Raw genomic sequence first — 23,624 nt, 5'->3', positions numbered from 1 at the left:
TTAGCCTGGAAAAGCGCAGGCTCAGGGGTGATCTGATGGCCACCTATAAGTTTATCAGGGGTGACCACCAGGATCTGGGGGAACATCTGTTCACCAGAGCGCCCCAAGTGATGACGAGGTCGAACGGTCACAAACTCCTGCAAGACCGTTTCAGGCTGGACATAAGGAAGAATTTCTTTACTGTCCAAGCCCCCAAGGTCTGGAACAGTCTGCCAGCAGAGGTGGTTCAAGCACCTACATTGAACACCTTCAAGAGCAAATTGGATGCTTATCTTGCTGGGATCCTATGACCCCAGCTGACTTCCTGCCCTTTGGGCAGGGGGCTGGACTCGATGATCTCCCGAGGTCCCTTCCAGCCCCAATGTCTATGAAATCTATGAAAAGGCATATTAGAGAAGGACTCCCTGAGGCCACTGATAGGGAGGGCTAATCCTGAAATGAACCAGCAGCAACTATACCGTCTCCTCAGGGATTAATATATAAGTGGAGAGAGCCTATTGCCAATAATCAGAATTGGGATCAGATTCAGAGTTAGTGCTGTAACCTGAGCTCACCAGCTGATGAGGCCATCAGTACCAGAAAAGCCCATGTCAGAGTCAGGGGATCCTGAAAATAAAACTTATGTACTGGCTGAATGAGGGGCTCTTTCATTGATTCGGTGGGGGGGGGGGGGGGCAGAGTGTGACTCTGCTGAAGTCTGGTGCAAGTCACTGCTGAATGGGATTATTCCCAGTGCAGAACTCATGGCAAGGTGGGGAATAAAGGAGACTTGTGTCACACTGGTGCTGGTACAGTGTGCTGTCTGATCTTTGGTGCTTGGACCTAGATTTCTAAGCCAGGATGACAGTGAGCCCTCAACTGTAAGTTGAAGGATACAAGTACAATGTAGCAGCCTCTTGTCAGCTTTGTCAGTCTTCATCTCCCCCAGGGCCTTTGGCACCAAATCAATTGGCCCATCCTGAATTCTGACTGCTTGCATAAGCTGGGAGGCTTCAGTGGCAGGCTGAACTGTGATAGGACCATAAAGTCTCACATTTCAGCTAGTGAAGTAAAAACCAGAGCCCTGTGTTCAGGGACAGCCTCTACGGTGGGACTTCTGTCAAGCTGGTGGTGTGGATGGTGCAGGAGGATATGGTGGTACAAGGGGAAATCTCAGTGCACAGTGGAGCCTGAAGGACCACGAGTGAAAAGGTCATTTATTTCTCAAAGAGGAAGAATTTAGTTTGGCTTTTCTTTCCTTTAAGGGGTTTGAAAAAAACTTTCAGATGGTGCACTTATTCTTGATGTGCACCTCATCCAAACAGAACAGGCACTGTGAATACAACAAATAATGAGGAGGTGGAGAGTGACGAGGCATGGGGGGGCAGATAGAGGTCCCCATGGTGAGGGAGAGAGTGGGGCTGGGGCAGGGGCTGCCCAGATAAGGTGGGAGGCAGCGTGGGGCTAAGCCACAAGCAGCTCATTCAAGGGGTGCAGGGAGGGAGGAGGTATGGCTCCTACCACTGCGCACACTCCTGGGCGAGGCATGGGGGGCGTGCCCCCTGATCTGTGCGCAGGGCGGGGGTGGGCTGCTGCTGCAGGCTGGGACCAAGGTCAGCATCAGGCTCTTTCCAGCTGGGAGCTGGGCTGGGGCTTGGGGAAACTATGGCAAATTCTGGGCTGGTTATAGCTCACCCTGTAGCTCTGCCTTCAGCACTGTCACCCGCCCAGAGCGCAGCCCTGCCTCAACCTCACACTGGGAAGATCCTGGCACCGTCCCCAGCCCACAGCAGAAGCCTGCCCTCACTCCGTGCACAGAACTGGGGGGGGGGAGGAGGGGGTACATGTCCCCTCCCCGTGTCTAACTCAGGGGTGTGTGCAGCGGTGCGGGCCACTCTGCCTTCCCACACCCCCCAGATGAGCCACTCGTATCTCCCTCCCATGCCCCACCCACTGCAGCTGGGCAGTGCCTGCCCCCGCCCCTGGCTCATTCATGCCCTCACTGTGGGGGCCTTGATCTGCCCCCCCCAACACTGCCTTCCTCCCCTCCATCCCTCCTCCCCCCACAACAGACTTACCCCAGCTGGACGTTACTCGTCACACTGCCAGGATGGCCACATGCATGCTGCCACATCAGCCAAAAAAAGCTGATTGACAATGATGTAAATTTTCCTTTTATTGGTGCCAATATGATGTGGACCAATGTATTGGTGCACCTCTAGTAACCAAGGTTGGTAACTAGGGCTGTGCGAGGCTTTGGACAGAGCTTCAGATCTGGAGAAGCTTCAGACACTTCCGGGTCAGAAGCAACATATCCGGGTTGAAGTGCTGGCCTCATTAGGCTTCCCGAAGTGGTTTGGAGCTTCCGAAGAGCTTCGAAGCCACCTCGGAGATCCAGCCATAGGGTATAATGGCAAAACAATAAAATATCTATGTTATTTTTTGTCCGAATTGGATGAAATTTTCAGGGGTGGTAGACTCTGCAGAGAGGATGAAGTTTCTCAAGTTTCAAGAAGATTGGTGCAGGGGTTTGGGGGGAACAGCACCCCAAATTCTTGAAAGCAAAACTCCTGTCACATCTATCTGTTACAACACAGGGGGTCGAAGCTACAGGAGTGATAGCTCAGACTGAGGCCAGAAAGCCTGCCAAGTTTCAAGAAGATTGCTGCAGGGGTTTGAGGGGAACTGCCCCTCAAGCTGTGGACAAGCAAAACTCGTGCCATGGGTGCCGTAGGACTGACTGTGTCTGTGTTGGAGCAGCAAGGGGAGACACTGCTGCAGGCCTGGCTGCTAAGCTGCTGTGTTTTCAGTTACCAATCAATCAATCATGATTCATTCAGACCAGGGACTCAGGGACCAGATCAATACACGGGACCTAGCTAATACATAACGACTTAACGAGCATCAATTAGCTCCTACAAAACCAGGCTAAGGAAAGGAAAGAATCAATGCAGACAATCAACTGCCCCAAGACAGACACAGTCTTGGCACGAGTTTTGCTTGTCTGCAGGTTGAGGGGCAGTTCCCCCCAAACCCCTGCACCTTTCTCCTTGAGGCTTTGTGGCCTCAGTAAGAGCTACCATCCCTGCAGTTTTGACCCCCCTGTGTTGTAACACACAGCTGCCATGACATGAGTTTGGCTTTCAAGAATTTGGGGTACAGTTCCCCCCAAACCCCTGCACCAATCTTCTTGAAACTTGACAGGTTTCATGCTCTCAGCAGAGGCTACCATCCCTGAATTTTCATCCAAATCGGACAAAAAACAACGAAGTTATAGTTGTTTCATTGATTTCCCATTATACCCTATGGCTGGATCTCCAAGGCAGCTCTGAAGCTTCAGAGCTGCTTTGGCCAGATCGAGGCGGAAACCCAGTCCAGAGCTCCAGACTGAATTGCGGCCATCCGAAGTGGCCAGATCCAAAGCCGGATCAGATTGCTGCTGACTCACACAGGCCTATTGGTAATCTTTTTAGCACAGGAGGGATATTTCTTGAACCCCAGGTATCAAGAGGAAAGCATGGCAATTCTGCTGAGAGTCCGAAGCAAGAAAAATGTTGTGAGGGACTGAGGAAAAACACCAATGATGATGAGACAAGAGAGTGGCTAACTAATGGTGCTGAAGGATAAAATAGGTGGGGGGAGGAGAGGGGTGTAGTAAGGTACCTGCCCTGACCCAAAGGTCACAAGACCCATCCTCATCACTGAAGAGGATAAGACAAAGAGACAAAATCAGGTAAAAGAAGAAATCCAGACCAAGTAAAAATTAAGTTGCTTAAGGAAAACAAGTACAACTGTCACCAGAGGAAAAATGCTGGTCACATTGCTGTCTGAGCCAGGCAGCTGAGAGGAAATAGAAGAGCAGAAAGTTCATTCTGTCTTTACCCACTTGTTGCAGGGCCAGAAGGGTAGTTGACTACACCAATATAATGCTAACTAAAGATTCATAGATTGTAAGGCTGGAAGAGACCTTGGAAGATCATCAGGTCCAGCCCCCTGCACCAAGCAAGAAAGATAACTGGGGGTCAGGTGACCCCAGCAAGGTGACTGTCTAGTCTCTTCTTGAAGATTTCCAGGATAGGTGATTGCACCACCTCTGGAGAGAGTCTATTCCACAGTCTGGACACCATGACTGTGAAGAACTTTTTCCTAATGTTGAGCGTTTTGCCAGGAGTTTGTGGCCATTACTCCTAGTTTTCCACTGGGGTGCCCTGGTGAACAGTTGCTTATTGAGCCTCTGATGTACTCCCCTAGTGTAGTGGTAAGCTGCTACCAGGTCCCCTCTCACCCATCTTTTCCTCAGGCTGAAGAGTCCCAGATCCCTCAGCCTTTCCTTGTATGGTTTGCCATGTAAGGCTCTGATCATATGGGTGGCTCTTCTTTGGGCTCTCAAGCTTGTCCATGTCTTTGTTGAAGTGCAGCGCCCAGAACTGAATGCAATACTCCAGCTGCGTTCTCACCAGTGCTGAGTAGAGCAGAAGAATTATCTCCTTGGTTTTGCTGGAGATGCACTGATTGATGCATGCCAGAGTAATATCTGCCCTACTGTCTACAGCATCGCGCTGCCGGCTCATATTCATACTGTGGTCTATGATTACCCCCAGGTCCCTTTCACTCATGGTGCTAGTCAGTTTGTTGCTACCAAGCCTGTAGGTCTGTTTGGGGTTGCTCATCCGGAGGTGGAGCACTTTACATTTCTCAACATTGAACTTCATCAGATTCTGATCCGTCCAACTTGCTAGCCTGTCTAGGTCCGCCTGTATCTGCACCCTATCTTCAAGAGTGACCACACTTCCCCATAACTTGGTGTCGGCCGCGAACTTGGCCAGTGAGATCTTTGCCCATCTTCATGATGGGTGGAGCTATTGTAAAAAAAAAGTCTCTGCATTTAGAGACTGGCTCAGGGCGTGGACCACATCCATTACTCAGGAATGTATATGTTGGCAGTTACTCAAAGAAGACCATCTTATTCTGTTTTTGTAAATGACAGCAATTTAGCATACTCTACGAGAGAGACACGGATCTTTTATTGGACCAACCATATAGCTGGGATAGTATACTCTGTGTACATTCCCTTCTTTAGTTAAGGTTAGAGAAAATTTTCTATTATGAACTGGATTTAAATGGAATTACGTTTTAATAAATTTAAGAACTGATCAGATAGTATCCTTGTGTGATCTGATAGGAGGTTTTTTTCTAGAAAGCTGGAGACAAACTGGACAGTGTTAAGAGAGTTTTTGAGAAACAAGAATCTTAAAAATGGTTTATCTAAAACATAACTTTAAGTTTATTCTGTTGGTGTTTTATGCAGGATACCATATATTTCTATATTCTTAATTAGGGCACATTAAGGGACTGAGTTATTGCTTTAAGTTCTTATATACAGTAGCAAAAGCCATGAACTGATTTAAAGGCAGATTGATATTTGTGTTGAATTTCATAAGAGGAAACATGGACCCCGCAAAGAGACAATACCGTGGAAATTTCTGCAAATGGATATTTGCAAAGAATGCACCTATACAGCAGGGGTGGGCAATTATTTTGGCTGGAGGACAGCTTAACAAATTTTGGTGAGCTCTTGAGGACTGTAAAAGTAGCCCCATGCCTTGACAGGTGCCCTGCCCCCTGATTACCATCTTGGGACTGGAAATCACATCCCCTAACCTCTGATGTTTACCACTGGAAGTTCCCTCCCTTGCCCCTGAAAGTACTCCTTTGGGAAGGGTTTGCCATCTTGGAACAGGAAAAAAAAGGCATATACTAAAAAACAAGCATCTACTATAACATACTATAATATCATTTTAAAAAAAGTCTTGATTTACATGAATTTGCATAGTGTATATAGAGGTTATTGCATAATAGCTTTAAAAAAGTCTTCCTCTTGTATATTGTGTGTGGGGGGTATGGGCTGTGGTTGGGTGGGTGTTGGGGTTGTGTGAGATTTGTCGGGGGGGCGTGTGGAGTTTGTGAATGGGTACATGGTGGTGTGAGTGGGTGTGGGGGGCAGGGTCTGTGGGGCATGGGATTGTGTGGATGGTAAGTTAGTGCGGGCCCCTCGCTACTTGCCCCCCCACGGTGTACAGCCTCTGCTGCTGGCAGCAGCAGTGGGTGGCAAGCCTTCATGGCTTGTGGCAGGCAGAGCCCTTCAGTGGTGTGCAGCTCCAGCTGAGTCCCAAGAGCTGCATGTGGTGGTATGGAGCCCTCCCGACCTGCTGCACATGCCTTTGAGCCAGACCAGGCTGGCTTCATCCCGGTATGTGGGGCTCACAGCACTACAGGTGGGAGCCATACACCATTGGTCTGGGCCATCCGTGGCTCCAAGTGGGGCTTCCAACACTCCAGTGAGGCACTGCACGTGGAGGCACAGAGCCAGCCCAGTCCAATAGCACACAACTTCCCGTGGCTCCCAGTCTGCGTGCCATGGGGCCGGGCTGGCTCTAATCTGCCACATGCGATTGCCTCCTGCAGTGTTAGAAGCCCCATGCGGAGGCATGGAGACTGCCTGGTCTGGCCCCATGATGCGCGGCTCCCATCTGCAGTGCCAGGAGCCTCATGTGCTGGCAGGGAGTCAGCCCAGTTTGGTTTGAAGGTGCGCTCCTTGGATTCAGCTGGAGCCATGCACTGCTGGAGGACTATGCCTTGCTGTGGGTCAGGAGTACCCTGAGGGCCTGCCACCTGCTGTTGCTTGTGGCAGAGGCTGTAAGCCATGAGGAGGTGTGTGGCAGGGAGGTCCCACACCCCCATAGCTCCCCAGAAACCTCACCTCTACCTGCCTCCTGCAGACAGAAGCTCCCCTACCCTCACCACTTGGCCAACCATGCGCCATCACACTTTGTGCATCCACATGGGGCTCTCAAGCTGGAGTGTTGGAAAACCCATGGAGGTAGACATACAAAGCCCGTCTGGTCTGATGGTGTGCCACCTCTGAAACCCTGCCTTCTACCGGACTTCAGAGGGGCAGCAACAGATGAGTAATAATTGTTTTTTAGCGGGGCCCTGAGGGCTGGATAGAAAGGCCTGGCAGGCTGGATTTGGCCCGCAGGCCATATTTGGCCCATGCCTGCTGTAGAGCCTTTGCCATGGGTTGGGCTACAGAGAAGAGTGATCTGACCCAAGGTATTTAATTCTTGGTGAACTGGCAATGATAGTAAAAAACCTGCCAAGACCTGAAAAACAGTACCTCACATATACAGAAAAGCCAAATGCTAATAAGATCACCCCAAAATTCCAAACCTTTTATTGATTTAGAATTGCTATCAAGCAAATGCATCTTATACCCTACTTTGATGAATTGTAGTGTTCTCTCCACCAGAAACTTGAAAAGTCAGTGCTATTAGTGGCACAAAATACAAAGGAAGTCCATATCATTTATAAAATGGGAAAGAGTGTGAAATCACACACACACAGATTATCAATGATGAAAAGGAAAAAGTGAAAATATTAATAGTACTGTATTAGAAATCATAACATTCTAATTTTAAGAATGAGTCAATTGGGAGCTCATATCTTCGTCACAAAAATCAAAACAGAAAAACCTAAGAAGGAGCTAGTAACTATTATCAATATTTAAGCTATGGATTTTTTCCGTCTGTACTGAGGCTTACTGCATAAATAAATACCCTCTATTATTCTTCTGCAACCGCTTGTGGGTGACTGTGACAGTCATTCAATAAATGGACAAAAGGAATAATATAAATCCCCTGTATCCAGGGAATTCCTCTAATTAGAAGTGGCAATGAATTACAGACGAAATTTGGTTTTAATATAACATCTGCAAATGACAGCTGTCTTTTCACAGAATACTTATGTCATTCCTTTACTCAAAATAATTATCAAAAAAAAAAAAGAAAAATAATAGATTAGTGTAAAACATTTCCATAATTTATTTGACTAATCCTGGATTCTTTTCAATGCATTCAGCACAACATTTAAAGCTTTGGTCTTTTTTTTTTTTATGCAAAAGTCATTAATTTTTCCCTCCTGGGAATTTATCTGTGCTATGGAAGTTCTGGATCATCAAGTTTTGTGGGTTCATTTTTCAATTAAGAATTACATAAACTTAAGCATTTATAAGAAAGTTAAAATTCTATGAAAAGAAGAATATATATTTAAAATAGTGAAAGAGGATGCAAACATCCAAAACAATTTTGTATGCCAGGTATGGCTGAGGATGGTATTCACTAACACCACCATTTACACACATTTTCACTTTGATATCTGGTGAGTTATATACAGAATAAATGCAGAGGTGAAGTAGCATTATGCAATAGATTGTGTGTGTTAGAAGTTTAAAATTTTAATATTCATATATATATATATATCCAAATTATGATAATATAAATCTCTCTTTAGTATTTCTATCTATTAGTAAAAATAATTTTCAAATATTCTTTTGATCAACCTTTACTTAAAAGGTTGATCACATTCAAGAAAATGATAAGAAATGTGCTTTAAGACCTTTTTTGGTAAAACATGTTGTGAATTAATGTTAAAACAAATTTTAAATTTTATAAATTTTGAAAAATTTATCAGAAACGTTTTCAAGCTCTCAGAGATATTTCCACATACAGAAGCAAATGTTCAATTAACAAAAAAATTCCCACAATGTATATGTAAACAAAGTTGTTTACAGATTATTAAATGTATACCTGGCATTTCCTAAAATGTAAATCAATAATTCAAGAAGCTCTCATTTTTAAAGGTTCAGCCCTCTCAAATGCTGAGACTGCTTAATTCAAGCTGAATTTAGCAGGTGTTGAGGGCTTCCCGTACCCTTTCAGAATCAGAATCTGAAGATCCAATCAGAGACTGATTACATACCCTGATTCAATGGGAGTGTTGGCTGGGAAGGAATATGTGAATAGACCATAAAATTCATAGGTAAAAAAAAAAAAAGTTTAGAATTACTAATTTCCATTTCAACAATCTTGCTGTGGGCCATTAAACTCAAGGGGATACAACATCATAAAGTCTTTCTGACCTAATGAGGTTGAATGCATATTCTATCTTTAGTACTTTTAAAGTTGATATTTTAGTTGCCTTTCAGAGAGTACTTGATTTCACAGGGATGCAAAATAAATGTGCTAAGCTTAAATGAATGGTAGGAAAATAAAACACATTCAGATGTGGACAGAAATGTACATCATTTTATGACCAATACAAATAATAAAGTTAACGGGCTGTGAAAAAAAAAAAATTCAACATGTTGCAAATGCTTCCTTTAGTATAATTACTAAGAAAAAATAATTATTTTTGTTGTAAACACTAAAAGTAGGCAAGGTTACATAAACCTTTTGAGTACAAAGACTTCACTTCTATAGTAAGCAGCACTAGTTAAAAGACTGGGGAATGGGTAAATTATTGTACCAAATGGCTGAGAATTAATCTCTGATGACTAGCTGCAATCTAACGAGGCATCTGTGTCCCAGGGAACCCACAGTATGTCCCTGGCGGTATGTGTAGTGTGTAGAGTCTGCATGGCATTCTTTGTCCTCTTTTGCAGGCAGCTTTTCGTCTCATTGTTTAGAATATCCTCATGCATCTGTGACGCGTGGAATGCATTCATACTAACAGACTTACTATTGTTTTCTCTCAGAAGCTTTGTTGAGCAAAGACTGCATCACGGTTCCTGATAATTATATTGCTTAATTAATCAAGACAAAAAAAATTTGCAAATCATTGCCTGGTTGCCAAGCAAGAAGATAAAAAAATGAAAACAATACAAGCTGAAGCAATATAACAAAAGTAACAGCTATCTGATCAGAAATTCTTATATAATGAAGCTATTAATGCTAAATCGGTTAATGTTAACATTGCTCCAGGTGTCTCTACTTAGATGCAAACAAAAAGGCTAACATTATGTATATAAAAGGCCAAATGTTGCCATGGATTCGGTAACCTGATAGAGAGGACAGCCTTTTCATTTGATTAGGGAATGCAATTTAAATACCAGGGACTGAAGCCAAACAACAGACATTTCTCTCTGCAAGCCTCTTTCATTCACCCTCGGGTCAGTAGCTGGTGAACAAAAGGTCAGCCACACTTGCCCTGGAAATGTCTGGATTAATTTTATTACATTGTAATGGTTTGTACTTTAAATGTAGGGATAACACTAAATTTCCAGTTGTCTATTATTCCTTCTGCCCTTTGGGTGTTTTTTGACTAATATATAAAAAGACATAGCTTTTCTGGGATTGAGTCATATAATTTCATAATGCTAAATTCTAAATTTTTTATTCAGCTATTTCAGGTTAAGATACATTAACAGCTATTTATTTGTGTATTAAGTCAGCATTTTAGGATGTTATTTTCTCTACTTTTAAGTTCCAGAGAAGTGAATTATAAGACTCTTTATATATTTAAATTAAGTGTATATAGCAATAAAAGGTTTTCACATATGAAAAATAGGTGGCAAATTTTCAAGATTTATTTTTAAATGTAGGATGACAAATTTCTAGTTCTTAAAATGTACAGCTGTTGCCATTCTTATACTTCTGAAAGATGTATCTTAAACAACTAGTACATATGTCCTGAGATTTATGCATCCTTTTTGCTGTCGTCTGCACGCTAAGACACATTGTTATTTTTTATGTAAATAGCTAATATCAATAGTAGTGAAGGACTATGGTTATTTCAATAAAATATATTCTATCTTTAGAAGTTAACACGCTGAATGCACTTGTGTATTGAACTACACATTTACATACATTTATCTCTGCATTTAAAATAAGATCCTTCTTTTTGTATACAATTAGACAACGATTGCTTTTGCATTAAGTTCATCTCCTAGAAATCTGAGAAAAAGTTGACAAGAAAATAAATAAGTATAAATACATATTAACACTAAAAAAATGAATTGATATAATGACATAAAGTGAAGGATGAGTTTTAAGACTGCCATGCAATCCTTAAATTATACTGAGTTAGATTATTGCCAGGGTCTCAAAAACCTGTGTGAGGTTACATATATAGCACCATGTGTATCCATAGTACCATCAGAGATTTAACTAGTAGCTAACTATTATGTGTGAATTAATACCAAGGAAAGCCTTAATTCTGTATTCTCTTTCTTTCATTGGCTTAAATTGGATCCCATCCATCATTTTAAGCATTATTCTGTATAAGCCATCTCCAATGGGTTTAAAATTCAGGCAGGCCACCCAAAATGCTAAACATGAATATGCTTTTAATTTCAGATCTACTCATTTAGTTTTTTAATAATGTTCAATTGTTAAAAGAAAACAAATACAAAAAAAAAACAAAACCCCTGTAAAACAACCCTCTCTGAGAGTTCAACGCACCTTTTAAGCTCACATGAGGAGAAAAATGTAATATGTTCTGACAAAAATATTTGATAATGTTGACTTTTCTCAATGTTATACAAGAATTATTTGCCATTTGAGCAATGTGCATGATGGACTCACTGAAGTAGTCAAAACCTACCTCTGGTTTCTTCATTATCTCTATGAAAAACATGTGGTTCTTCATTGGATAAATAATAATTAAAACATCTCCAAAATCTGTTGGTATAATACCCCTGCGGTAGTTCCTGGTGTGTTCAGACCAGACGATGTGAACCTCATCATTTCCCAAGTGACGAAGCTGCAACGGCAAATTGGCTCTTTATTAATCAGAGTGATAACAACAGTTTATGAGGGGTCATGGCTTACAAATTGAATTACAATGCTCAACAGTAGAAATATTTCATTATAGAAAAGGTTAAAATATTGCTTTTTCTCTACCTTCTGTTAATAAAAGCAGCCACAAAACTTGCCTTGTTCAAAAAAAAATTTGATGGTTTAATTACATAATTATCAAATTATCAACTTACATGACACATGGATGCACATTATATACAGTAGTTTTAAACGCTGAACTGAATTACATGAGCAAAATGTTAACTAGCGGGGCATTGTATTTCATTTAAAATATTATAGCTGTCACAGCAGTAGCTATTACTACCATTCAGGTTGCACACACTTTCCATTATAGTCCTCTGTTCCCTATTTTGCTATACAGCTGAAGTACTTCATGCCATATCTCTGCATGAAGATAAATTCTGTTTTGAAAGTGTGTGTGTAATGTGTTTGAACAGTTGCTGAGTTAGGACAAAGTAGGAAAAACTGTAAAGACTTTTTTTTGAACAGGGTTACATAAAGTAAAGCTGAAATTATATGTTGAAACTTAGTACAGAAATAGTCCTTATTAAGTACAGAAGATTTTGTTTTGTTTGGAAAAATAAGTCTGTGACTGAAAAAGGCAAACATATTTGAAAAGGATGTAGTGAAATGCACAACAGATTGTACGTCTTTAACATTTTAAATAGACATCTATTTTACAGGCAACATTTACCCTCTACGGTGGGGAGACAGCACAAGGTTTATGCAATACTTTAGTCCCACTTAAACCCTAAAAAAAGGTAAAACAAGTAATTAAAGTGATACATAAGCGTGTGTGCTGGTCTTCTGTGGAGAAATGAATTTCACCCTGACAGACCAGAAAATGCTTTGAATCAGGAAAGGATTCCTACAACAATTTTACAAAATATTGCCATGTCTTGCCATATTTCTGAAGACAAGAAAGCTAAGAAGTGCATCTTCACTGAAGGTTTATACTTGTGCAAAGTAAAATGAAACCTATTCACAAGGTAAATCAAATTCACAGCTAATTTGATTTTATTTGAATAAAAAGGAAACAGAGAAGGGTTACTGAATGTATTTATCTAATTTATACATACAAGTAAAGACTGCATTTCAACCCTATTTATGATACCAATTATCAACAGACTCTGATTTTTCAATATGAAACTGCAAACACTATAAATAGTTATTTTGGGTTTTCCCAGCTCAGCATGTTAAATTTATCACTATCCTGTGACACTTTATAATGATCTTAAAAAAAATGTAGATAAAAATAATTGTGTGTGAACACTGTGAGAACTATTTAGCAATGTTATGAGGGTGAACTTCAGAAAAAAAGAAGATAAAATACTGGTTCCACTGCAGTCAACAGCAAAACTCACATTGAGTTTAACAGGGATAGCAGTTCATTGTGAGAGAGTAAACAGATTTGACTATAAAAATCACAAAAGTGTTTACAGACAAGTTGTAAAGCAATTTTAAAAAAAAACCTATCCTGCCTGGCCACAATACTATATACAATATGTTATACATATTAGAAATAGTCTCTAATAATCTATGAGGCATCTAAAAGGAACATAGTTGGTAAGACAATTAACAGAACACCCAAACTGATGCATTAACATATTAGTATACAAAGTGAGTAACAGTGAAGGCTCCATTTATGCCACTTGTACACACACTGAGTAGCAGTGACAGTGGTTTATGATAGGGGTTCAATGGGACTATTTTTGTCATTGTTACTCAGTGCAAAAGACAGCATATATATCCCAACTCACAGAGCCCTAATGTTACGACAGACTTCCAACACTACCTCACTGAACTGTAATGACTTCATTAACTTAGCAAATTTCAGCATACAGCATGCATTATTTTGCAGAATGCCATCTCTCTCTGTTATCTAGCCACATAGGAAAATGCACAGGAGAACACAGCACACTGATGTAATTTATGATACAAAAAAGCTGTGAAGAAATGTGTCCAGTACCAATCTGCCTCATATACCTTTGGAAAAATGGATAGGGCATACATATAGAAAACTGATCAAAAGAAAGGGCCAAATCCTTTAAAAAGAATAGTGCTTTTTATTCATACCAAATTCTTCATATAACCATCTCTCCAGACCACTATTATCATGGCAAGCATCCAGCACTGGCAACACTATATTTTGTAGCAGAATTTCAGCACAAGGGAAAAATGTTCAAAACTACAGGGAGAAGACAGGTCAAACACAAGGAATCATGCTAGTTGTCAGCCAGGAAAGAAGGACCAGCATCCTATCTTCTAGCAAACACCACAGTGGAATAGGTCATAGGTTCAAAAATAGTTAGGGGCAGGAAGGGACCTTGTAGATCATTGGGTCCAGTCTCCCTGCACTAGGCAGGACTAGTTCAGGGGTTTGCAGCCTATTGTTCAGACTGAATCCAGCCCTCAGACCCAGGGGGTTTTCAGCAGTGTTCTACTGTGGAAGGCTTTGGCAATATTCAGTTGGGAGCTTTGCCTGCAACACTGCAGCCAGGCAGCCATGAAGCCTGCGCTGTGTGCCAGCTCCCTATGCTGCATGTAGAACATGTGGCCGCTACAGCTTGTCCACGCACTGTGTACAGCAAATGCCAGCCCCAGGCCTAACTGTGTAAGTGGTATGCAGGGCTGACACAAGGTGTTGTGCAAGTTGGACTTGGTGCTGCATGTGGCAAAGAATCTGAGGCATAGGATGAGTATGGGATTCCAGAACAACTGGGTCTAGCTCATGTGCCACAGGCAGCACATGCCCCATGCCGACCCCACATGCTGTGTGTACAGTGAACCCCAGGGCTGGTACATGCTGGACCCAGTGCTGTGGGCACTACACAGAGGGTCTTGCCACAGACTGGCCCAGAGAACCTCATTCTGCCTTGGCCCAGATGAGTTTGACACTGCTGTCTTAGAGAAAAGAGTGAAATCTACTGCATTAAGAAACTTGTTTCTTGTGGCATCTAGGGTTTCCTTGAACATCGCCTTTCTAAGTTGCTGACAAAGTTAAATGCTGCTTTTCTTACAGGATCTAAAAAAAAAATGAACAGACTATACCAGAAATATACATTTGGGTAATCTCTGTTTCTATAGCATGAAATACCACTTATCATACCATTTTTAGCTCAAACACCTATAATTGCTGAATTCATAAAATGCCAATGATCTCTCTCTATCACTGGAATGATCAAATAAAATTGTTTTTTAAAAGACTGATTTTAGAACTTTGCTAAAAAATCATCATATCATCAATTACTGTATTTACCTGAATCTAAGACAAGGCTGCCCCCCATTCAATATGGGGAGAAAAGACTCTCATCTTGGATTTAAATACACAGTTTGGGGGGACTGGCGGCTGTTGCAGCTTTGGTTCTGGCCCTGACCCAGACTTGGGGTCAGAGTTGGAGCCGCAGTTGCTGTTCTCCCACCTCCCCACAGCCTCCCATCCCCACAGTCACTCACCCTCATTGACAACTCCAGCCCAGGGCACAGACAGCACATGGTAGCTCTGGCCCCTGCCTGGCTATGCAACAGCAATGGCAGTAATAGCAACTCTGGTCCCTGCTCTGACCTGGTTTCTGGGCTGGAACTGCTACCACTGTTGCATGGTTAGGCAGGGGCCAGAACTACCATGGGCTCCACTGTTCCACGCTGGAGCTAGTTCGAAGCTGCAATGGAGGGTAAGCAGTAGTAAACAGGGGAGGTGCTGAGGAAGGGGCATGTGGAGAGGGGAGCAGACACCAGAGGCTGGCGACAGCAGCAGGGGCAAGTGTTGTGGGGGTGGGCAGGTGGCAAGGGGACACCTGACTTCCCCACCGCCTGCTCCCCCATTGCCACTGGCTCCCCTGCCACTTCTTGTCCTGCCCCCAGTAGTGGGAGGATGAGGAGAATGAATTTAAAATGACCCTCTGATAATTAGAGTCTATACATGGAAAATTATAACAAATTCATAAATTTTCTATGTATAGAATCTAATTATTGGGGAAGTCATCTTAAATTCCAGTTCATCTTGGATTCCAGTAAATATGGTACTATAACACACCAACCTAAGGTGTTTTACTTCAATGATTCAAAAACCAAGTAAGATTTTAGATCTGCGTGCAATTTTTCTGAAGCCTTTGAGCACCAAATAAGCAACAAAATGAGTAGTTATGGCTACACTCCCAAGTAAAGAAGCATAAGATCAGTCCAGGCTGAAAAGTGGTGTGTCCTTCCACCTTCAATACATACAACATGAAAAAAACCAAAAAAACCCAAAACCCAAGACAACCAGAAAATAATATATGGACAAATAGCTGGCCTGTCCTTTTACGTTTAGCCCTAAAAAAAAAATCAGAACTGGACCTGCAAAAATATTCAGGAAGGGGTGCCTCTGAAATTGTTTGTAATGTCCCCTCCAAAGTCTGAGGGAGCCTTCACAGATTTGCATTAATCTATAGTTGATACACATAGGACTTTAATAACATAAATACGACACATACACTTTTTGAACCACATATTTCTTCTCGTGCTTGGTAAATGGTTTTTTAATGTCTCCTTTAGACTGAACTATGAATACCCATGTAACATAAGTCAACATGGACATTCCGATTTGAATTTTGACATCACTAAGCATGTGTTCACGGCATTTCCTCAACTGCAATCTGTGCTTCAGAACTTAGTTGTCAGTTGTAGAACAAATGCTCATTTCTCAAGCTTTACAAAAACAATTCCATGTTCTGAAACTGGTCGTGCGCCACATCTACTCATTCACTTGAGTAAATAGTTCTAAAGGCACTCTGCTTTAGCTATTCTGCATGCTGCCTGCCAGGCAACACGCCACTGCTGACACTGGTCATGGTACACACCTAATAGTCTGACCTCCTTTTCCTACTAATTGCATTACATAGCCAGCTGGCTCCAGAAAGGAGTCGTCTGTTTGATTGAAGAATTCCTGCTTTTGGGTAAGCATGGCTGCTACTTTTACTAAGTAACAGTCAGGCCTGACATCCCCATTGTTTGTCTGACAGCGTGGCCATCCTAAAATCTAAGTTTTATTTGTAAATTAACCAAGAAACTTCCTGCCAGAACAGCGCTGCCTGGAGACTGATAATGTGTGCCTTTCATTCCCTTTCACTCTTACTGTATCACTGCCAATTTGTTTTTCTGCTGCTGGCCAGCCTTAGGCTATAAAAGCCTTGTAAGACATAAGTGCAATTATAGTCCTGGAGTCAAATGAATTGGACAAATCCAATAGCACAGCTCTGTCCCCACTTTGCAAACCCCTACAGCACTTAGATTAGCTGCTAAAAATCTAATCTAGCTATAGCTAACAAATTTTTGCAGCGAAGGAGCATGAGTTCGGTATGGGGTTGCAACCAGACTTCTGAATTGGAAAAATTCTACTATGACAATGGGAGAAGATGGAATCAATTGTGTTAAAATTTTGCAGCTCATTTTTAAACTGTTAGGTACAATTTAGTTAGAATAAGACAAGGGACTGTGGGATGCTGTTACTGTGATTGATTTTCATTCTTGCTGCAAGACATCCAATAAAAAAAGTTTAACACTAATGACGCTAAAACCTGCAGCTGCAAAAGTTATCAGCTGAATTTTGATTACTTGAGTAGAAAGCCTTTTGTTCAGGGCCAAGTCTTTCAATGTTACTCTGAGCTATGCTATATATATATATTTTAACAAACAATAATGCTTTAAAAGGTGAGCCAGGCAAGAAAACAATGTATTGCTTCTCATCTAAGGGAAACAATTATTTGTAAATTCTTATTGTAGTCTATGGAAATTCCAGGGCCAAAATTCTTCTGTTCAATTTAGTGAATTTACACCAGAAGTGAATGTGTTCCTTTGTGTTTAGAAACAACAAGAACCCATAATAAAATATTTAAGTAAAATTACTGCGTCTGTCTATAGTTCCAAAACTCACAAAATTTATGGTCTGCTGCAAATTGCAGTACTGACAGGCTGCTTCCTTGGCCAGCAGGTGGTAAGACCGTCTGTCAAACTATTGAGTTTACTAGCAAAGCAAACTGATCAGTGCTCTATTTGTTTAGTCTAGAGACAGGCAAAAAGAATAGAGCACAGAATCCCAAAATGAAACCAGACACAGTAGTGTGGGTACTACTAGGTATTATGCAAGTGAAAGGTTCACTGAGAATCTGGTGAAACCAGATGGAAAGGAAGAAGGACAATTGCTGCCCTTTCCACATCCTTGAATGGTTGTGCACTATATTGCCTCTCAAAGACAGCTCTCTGTTTAGAATTGGACAGTTCTTGTAGCAGCATCAAGTCAATGAAGAACTATTTAAAATAAGGAGATTAAAAAAATCTCCCTTTGTCTCTCTCAACCCCTTTTGAAGACAGATGTAATTAGCAGTTAGTTTTTGTCTGAAGTTGGCCAGAGGCAGGGCAGGGTGGGCTGTAAGGACCCTGCCACATGTTCATATTAAAGCTGGACAGCTATGAAGTTGTTAGACATTTCCAAACACTAACTTTGTAGCTGGCTGGTTTTTTTGCAACTGAATGGACATTTTTATGGCATGATAATTAGCTTGCATGTATGGCATGTCTAAATTTATTGCTCAATTGACCAGTTAATTCTGTAATATATGTAATGTGTGAAGTACTGTCACAAAGGGGAAGTTGCGGAAAAAGTAGTACTTTATATTTACACGTCATAACATTTTTATGTCCTGACACAGTGCTCTACAAATTTAAGATGGGAAATTGGATAATTTGTGCATGAACTTTTGCTTGGGTATCCTCAGGCCTACTGTACTAGGTCAGTGCTTTCTGTGATCTTATTAAGAGTCCTCTAGATCATCCATGCATTTTTCACATGGATGAATGACACAGCAGACCCAATTTGGGTATGACTGGCTCTGTGCAGAACAAAGGCAAGGAGGACAACTGACTAAAATGCATAAGATAATCAAACAGATGTGATTATTTACACATGTAGTCCTATCTTGTTCTATTGCTGTATGCACGGCCAAGTTTGGTGTGGGATTTCATAGCTGGCTCTTGTAAACTGCATTGAGTTCTGCTGTTAAGACTCTCTGTGGATTTTCCTCTCCGGGGATTGGAACATTTGTACTGATTTCAGCTCATATGAGTCAGCATATAATATCTGGGAGAAATGGACACCCTGAGAGTGAGGAGAGACCCCACAGGGCTTGCTATATACTCAAACATGTCTTTGGAGCTGATTTGGAAATCACAGATGCCCAGGTCTAAACCATCAGCTCAGCAGTCTCAACCTGAGCTTCATTTCACATCCATTATAGCTGCCAGGGGCTCATAGATTTATGAATCTTACAGATTTCTGTAGTTTCCTCTCTGGCTTTGAGGCACGTCTTGTCTCCACCTCCAGCTGGAGTTCTGAACAGTGACTGACTGTTATTTGATATTTTGTATAGGGAATTTGTTTCAGTGTGAGGAAGAGCCATGGCAAAGGACAAAAATATGTTAATTGTCCTTCTGCACAGACACTACAAAGATTTGTTCAGCTTATTTCTTTGCAGTAGCACACAGTTTGATCACTGCAAGCTCCCCCATTTCAACAGTAGTTCTTTCCAAGGCTCATAGCAATGAGTTTGTGAGGTTTTCTATGGACAACAATGAATCAGCTCTGGCCACATCTCCTACCTCTTTGAATTTTGAACCCCACAGATTGCCAGGTACTGACTGCACTTGATTTTTGTGTCTGATGAAAAAGTCTGTCCTATTCTGGCCCTAGTGTTAACTGCTAAAAAAGGCATTAAGAAGTTCATTTTATTTCAGTTATGTTCAATCTAAATGTGCTGTTTGCAAGTAAAAAGTTGTGTTTTTTTTCTTAACTGCTAAGCTCACATTTTCTGACAATTACACTGAGCCCTCTTCACCCCTTGGATAATCAATCTGTCAAATATGGCTGCAATTCTGAGTCAGCCCTGAATATAAGTTGACCCTGTTTTCAGATTGAATTTTAGAAAAGAACAGCTTTTCCCCCCCCGGATATAAACTGATAACTACAGATAAAGACCTTAAACTGTTAGTGCCCTTAAAAAATCCCACAGGGAAATTAAATAATCAAAGAAAGGACCTAAAGGGTTAAATGAGCTAAAAATACTAAGATAAAAACTGTACTGAACATGACTCTGACTTGGTATCTTTTACTGCATGCAAAAACAAAAGTCAAGATTGTTAGGAGCTTGCTTATAGAGGAATCCCATGGATGGGCAAATTCGGAGGAAGGGGAGTATGACCATTCACCCCTCTGGATGTGTGGCACATGTGCAGTAAAGCTTTCTGAGCTCATTGGCTTGTCAGTGCAACTCCTGGCTGGAGCCACCACTTTGACATGGCTCCAGAACCCAGGAGAGTGACAGCATAACACTGCTGCTGATACCCCTACTTCTTCCCCTACTGCCAAATTCTGTACTGGGCAAGGAGGTGGGAACCGAGCAGTAGAGACATTCAACCCTGAGCCTTGGAGCTACACCAACAAGCCAGAGAGCACAGAGTAGTTCACTGTGCATGCAAAGTACAACTAAAGTGGGGTGCAGCTGCAAACCACACACACTCCCTGGATTTCCCCCCAATCCCATGTATAAATCAAGTACAACTTTCCTGGTTCTTCTGGAAAGAAAGAAGATGGACTTATAATCAGAGCAATACAGTACTACAACAACTTGTAGGGCAAATTATATTCTTAGCTGTACCTGTACAAATCTGTTAATCTTCACCATGCTTTTGTAAGCATACTGAAAATACAATCTGAGGACAATGCAGTGTGCAGATGTGAGTGAAGGCATGGTTTGGGTTGAAGAATTTTTATTACAGATGTTATGGGAAAAAGGAAAGGACACAGCCAAAACCAGGGTGAGTCTGCAGTGTGGGGTAGTTAGAAATTCCACTTAGGCCCCTGCCACATGTTACATACATTATGCAATTAACTGGTTAATTATGCAAGAAATTTAGACTGGCCAGACATACAAAATAGTTATCACACCATAAAAATGTTCATCCAGCTATAAAGAGTCAGCCAGATACAAAGTTAGTGCTTGAAAATGTGTATCAACTTTATAGCTGGTTTCTATCCAGCTTTAATTTGAACACATGACTGTGCCCTTATTTATTCAGTGCTAAAGGAAACATGATATTTGGGGAACATGGAACCTCACAATAATATTTTATAGTAACTTTTCAAAGCAGGCTGCAAGGCAAAAGGAATAGCTGCTATTGACAGATAATAGGCATCTCAGTGTAGGATACGGTGTCATTTGTCCTTAAAATAGGCAGAGATTTGCTACTGCCTCAAAACCTTTCTTGATTCTGAAGCACTTGGCAGTTACTGCTCAAATCTCATAACTCCTCTTGCTCAGGAAGCATTCTAGGCTGTTTTTATATTGGTCCTGGTTATCCATGTGAATAGTCTGATGATAATTTCCATCTCTGGTTGGATTGCTAGGTTTCATGTGCTACTTGTCAGTTTTCTTTTTTAAAATAATCATTCATTAGTTCACATGTATTTATATTTTATCACATTTTATTATAGCGTATTTATTTTTATTTCATTGAAGGAATTCTTGAGAGCTTTGGCAGGGAGGCAACATATAAATGAAATGATTACTATTATTATTACTAATAATGGTATTTGGATGCTGCCATGGAAATGCTGCTCTGCCATAGATTCCAGTATGTTGATGGCCCTTAATTTAGGGCAGTGAGTTGCAGAATTGAATGCCTGTGTGCTGCAGAACGAAAAGCACCCTGCTCGCACCAAAGCAGTACATGATTTTTTTCCCCAGTTCAAATTCTGATTTAAGCCCTTCAAAATCATTTGCAACTAATACCTTACATATTCCTGCCAGTGCAAAAGATAGGCATTAGCTACCTTTTTGGTCAGTGAATCATCTGAATCAGATGGCATTCTTGTGGACACATGAAAAATGACTTCGACAGTAGAGGTAGCATAATATGGTGCTGTTTGTCCTGTGCTGCCATTACGTTGCAGACCGCCCATAAATCCACAGTGCGTTGAAAGATCAACCTTATTGATGCAAGAGAAAAAGAAAACAAGTAAGAAAAAGCCCTGTTCTTATTTAGTTCTATTAGAAGTGATTAGAGCACTGATAATCAAAAGTGAATGTGCTCTTGTTTTGTTTTGTTTTGTTTAAGTGTTAAGGATTTAATTTTGTAGAACCCTCTCTACAAGGGTTGCAGCCAACTTGTATGCAAGAGAGCTGCCTTCCCTATTCAAGACACCTTCCCTTGGTACATGCCTTGTCTACAAAAAACAATCTGCCACACTTTTCCAACTCTGCAATTTGTAATCACTAAAACTAGTGACTAGGCAGTTATCATGGCTATAGTGATTTTCCTACCTATAAACATAATTTGCCTGTGAATACAGGGGACTGGACTTAAAGGGGTCCAGTAGGCCTCTTCCAATCCTATGTCCCTAATATACTTTCTTTAATTTTTATGGGAAGTCCAGACAACTGGTATTATATCTGCTGGCAAATGAAGAAAGAAAATCAAAATAATTCTGTAATATTATTTTAAGGGGTAATTTTGGCTAAGCAAATGTGCTTAGCACATTCTCAAAAACAAACAGATGACAAAAAGCAGGATCTCTGTCCTTCCCAGGCACGCTATCTGCCCTTGTAGCTCAGTCATTGTACCTCTACAACCCGGATGGAGTCCATTGGTTCAGAACTACTCTCTCAATCATGTAGTCTAGGGGCAATTCATCAAAGATTACTGGTAATCTTCAAATGATTCAGGGCATTCTGCCACCATAACCCACCCACTGCAGTAACATGAAACCTCCCAGGTTCCAGGGGGCTTGAGACCTCAGCTTTCACTAGTAGGGAAAGAGGAAAGACATAGTCAACCTGTGGTGACAACAGAGGAAGGAAAGCACCAATCTTAAAAGCATCATCCTCATCCAAAAGTTGGATCTGCCTGAGGTTTAGCCAGTTGCTTTGCAATCCCTTTCTTGATATTATGTGACTTGTACAGAGTGTGGATAGATTTCTCTCTGTCCACAAAGAAAACTGACATGCTTGTTGGTGTTTTCTAGTTTTTTGTGTCATGAGTTACTTATGTAGGTGAGCAGGGTCATCTCTTTCTATCTTCACTACTCTGCATTTTAGATAACAGCTGAAATGAAGGAGTGAAAAACAAACTGCCTGTGGCCTGAGTTTCGGAAGTGCTGAACATGCAGGAACTCCTCTGACACCCACTGAATTGGTGGGCCCTCAGTGCCCTTGAAGATCAGTTCCTTCACTGTCACACATGTGGGAGCATTCTGATCAAAACTGATGGTCTTCTGGCATTTGTGACCAGTATGAGAGGTACATTCCAGAAGGTACAGATGGCCCAAAGTAAATAATACCCTCTCATGGGACTAGGAACAACTTCAGGCCTGGTGGAGGTATCAGGTGACACAAGATGCAAACAATTTTTACATAGTCAGATCCAAAGAGTTTTTGTGGAAGTGAACCTAAAACAGCCCTATCTGTTCACCAAAGTTATTTACTGAATGCCAATCTCTGTAGGTTCTAAGCAAACATCCTACACATTTGAGCTAGACAAATGCAAAAGCAGAGATTGGACCCCTGAGAGATTTTTGATCCAAGGTATATTAAAACATAACTTTCCCTAGTGAGTATGGAGTTGGACCCACGCAGCCAGTTCTTAGATTTGAAAGTAACTTAGCTGTATCTACTGGTAAGCATCAGCCACTATTTGTTGAATGTCTGGTCCCAGAATTTGGTCCAGATGAACTGGTGTTCCAGCTGAAGATGTGATAGAAGCTCTTTTCTCCAAAAAACCATGTCACAGTTACACAGATGAAAGCATATAATTTGAGGGGAAGAGGGGGGCAATGTTTACATCAAACCCTAGGGTTTTATGTTATAATTAACTGCACAAGACAAAAATACAACGGGACAAGTAGGCTGGTCACATAGAATATATAAGTTTACATCCTTGAGATCCAGGACATCGAAAAAC

The 23,624-nt window shown here is 41.4% G+C and overlaps 1 protein-coding gene across 2 annotated transcripts in view; it reads right to left on the bottom strand.

The window, feature by feature from the left end:
• Window positions 1-23,624, bottom strand: part of RALGAPA2 (Ral GTPase activating protein catalytic subunit alpha 2) — a 359,228-nt gene that overhangs the window by 99,441 nt on the left and 236,163 nt on the right. For both annotated transcript variants that reach the window (XM_090051969.1, XM_090051977.1), the window contains 2 exons: window positions 21,499-21,654; window positions 11,419-11,577 (listed from right to left, as the gene is read on the bottom strand). In XM_090051969.1, the coding sequence (XP_089908095.1) occupies window positions 11,419-11,577; window positions 21,499-21,654 (315 nt within the window). The remainder of the gene's footprint in view (window positions 1-11,418; window positions 11,578-21,498; window positions 21,655-23,624) is intronic.

Source organism: Crocodylus siamensis, chromosome 1 (genome assembly GCF_052110815.1).
Source record: "Crocodylus siamensis isolate JL-2025a chromosome 1, ASM5211081v1, whole genome shotgun sequence".
In the NCBI taxonomy this organism is placed as follows: domain Eukaryota; kingdom Metazoa; phylum Chordata; order Crocodylia; family Crocodylidae; genus Crocodylus; species Crocodylus siamensis.
This window is presented reverse-complemented; position numbering and strand designations above follow the sequence as displayed.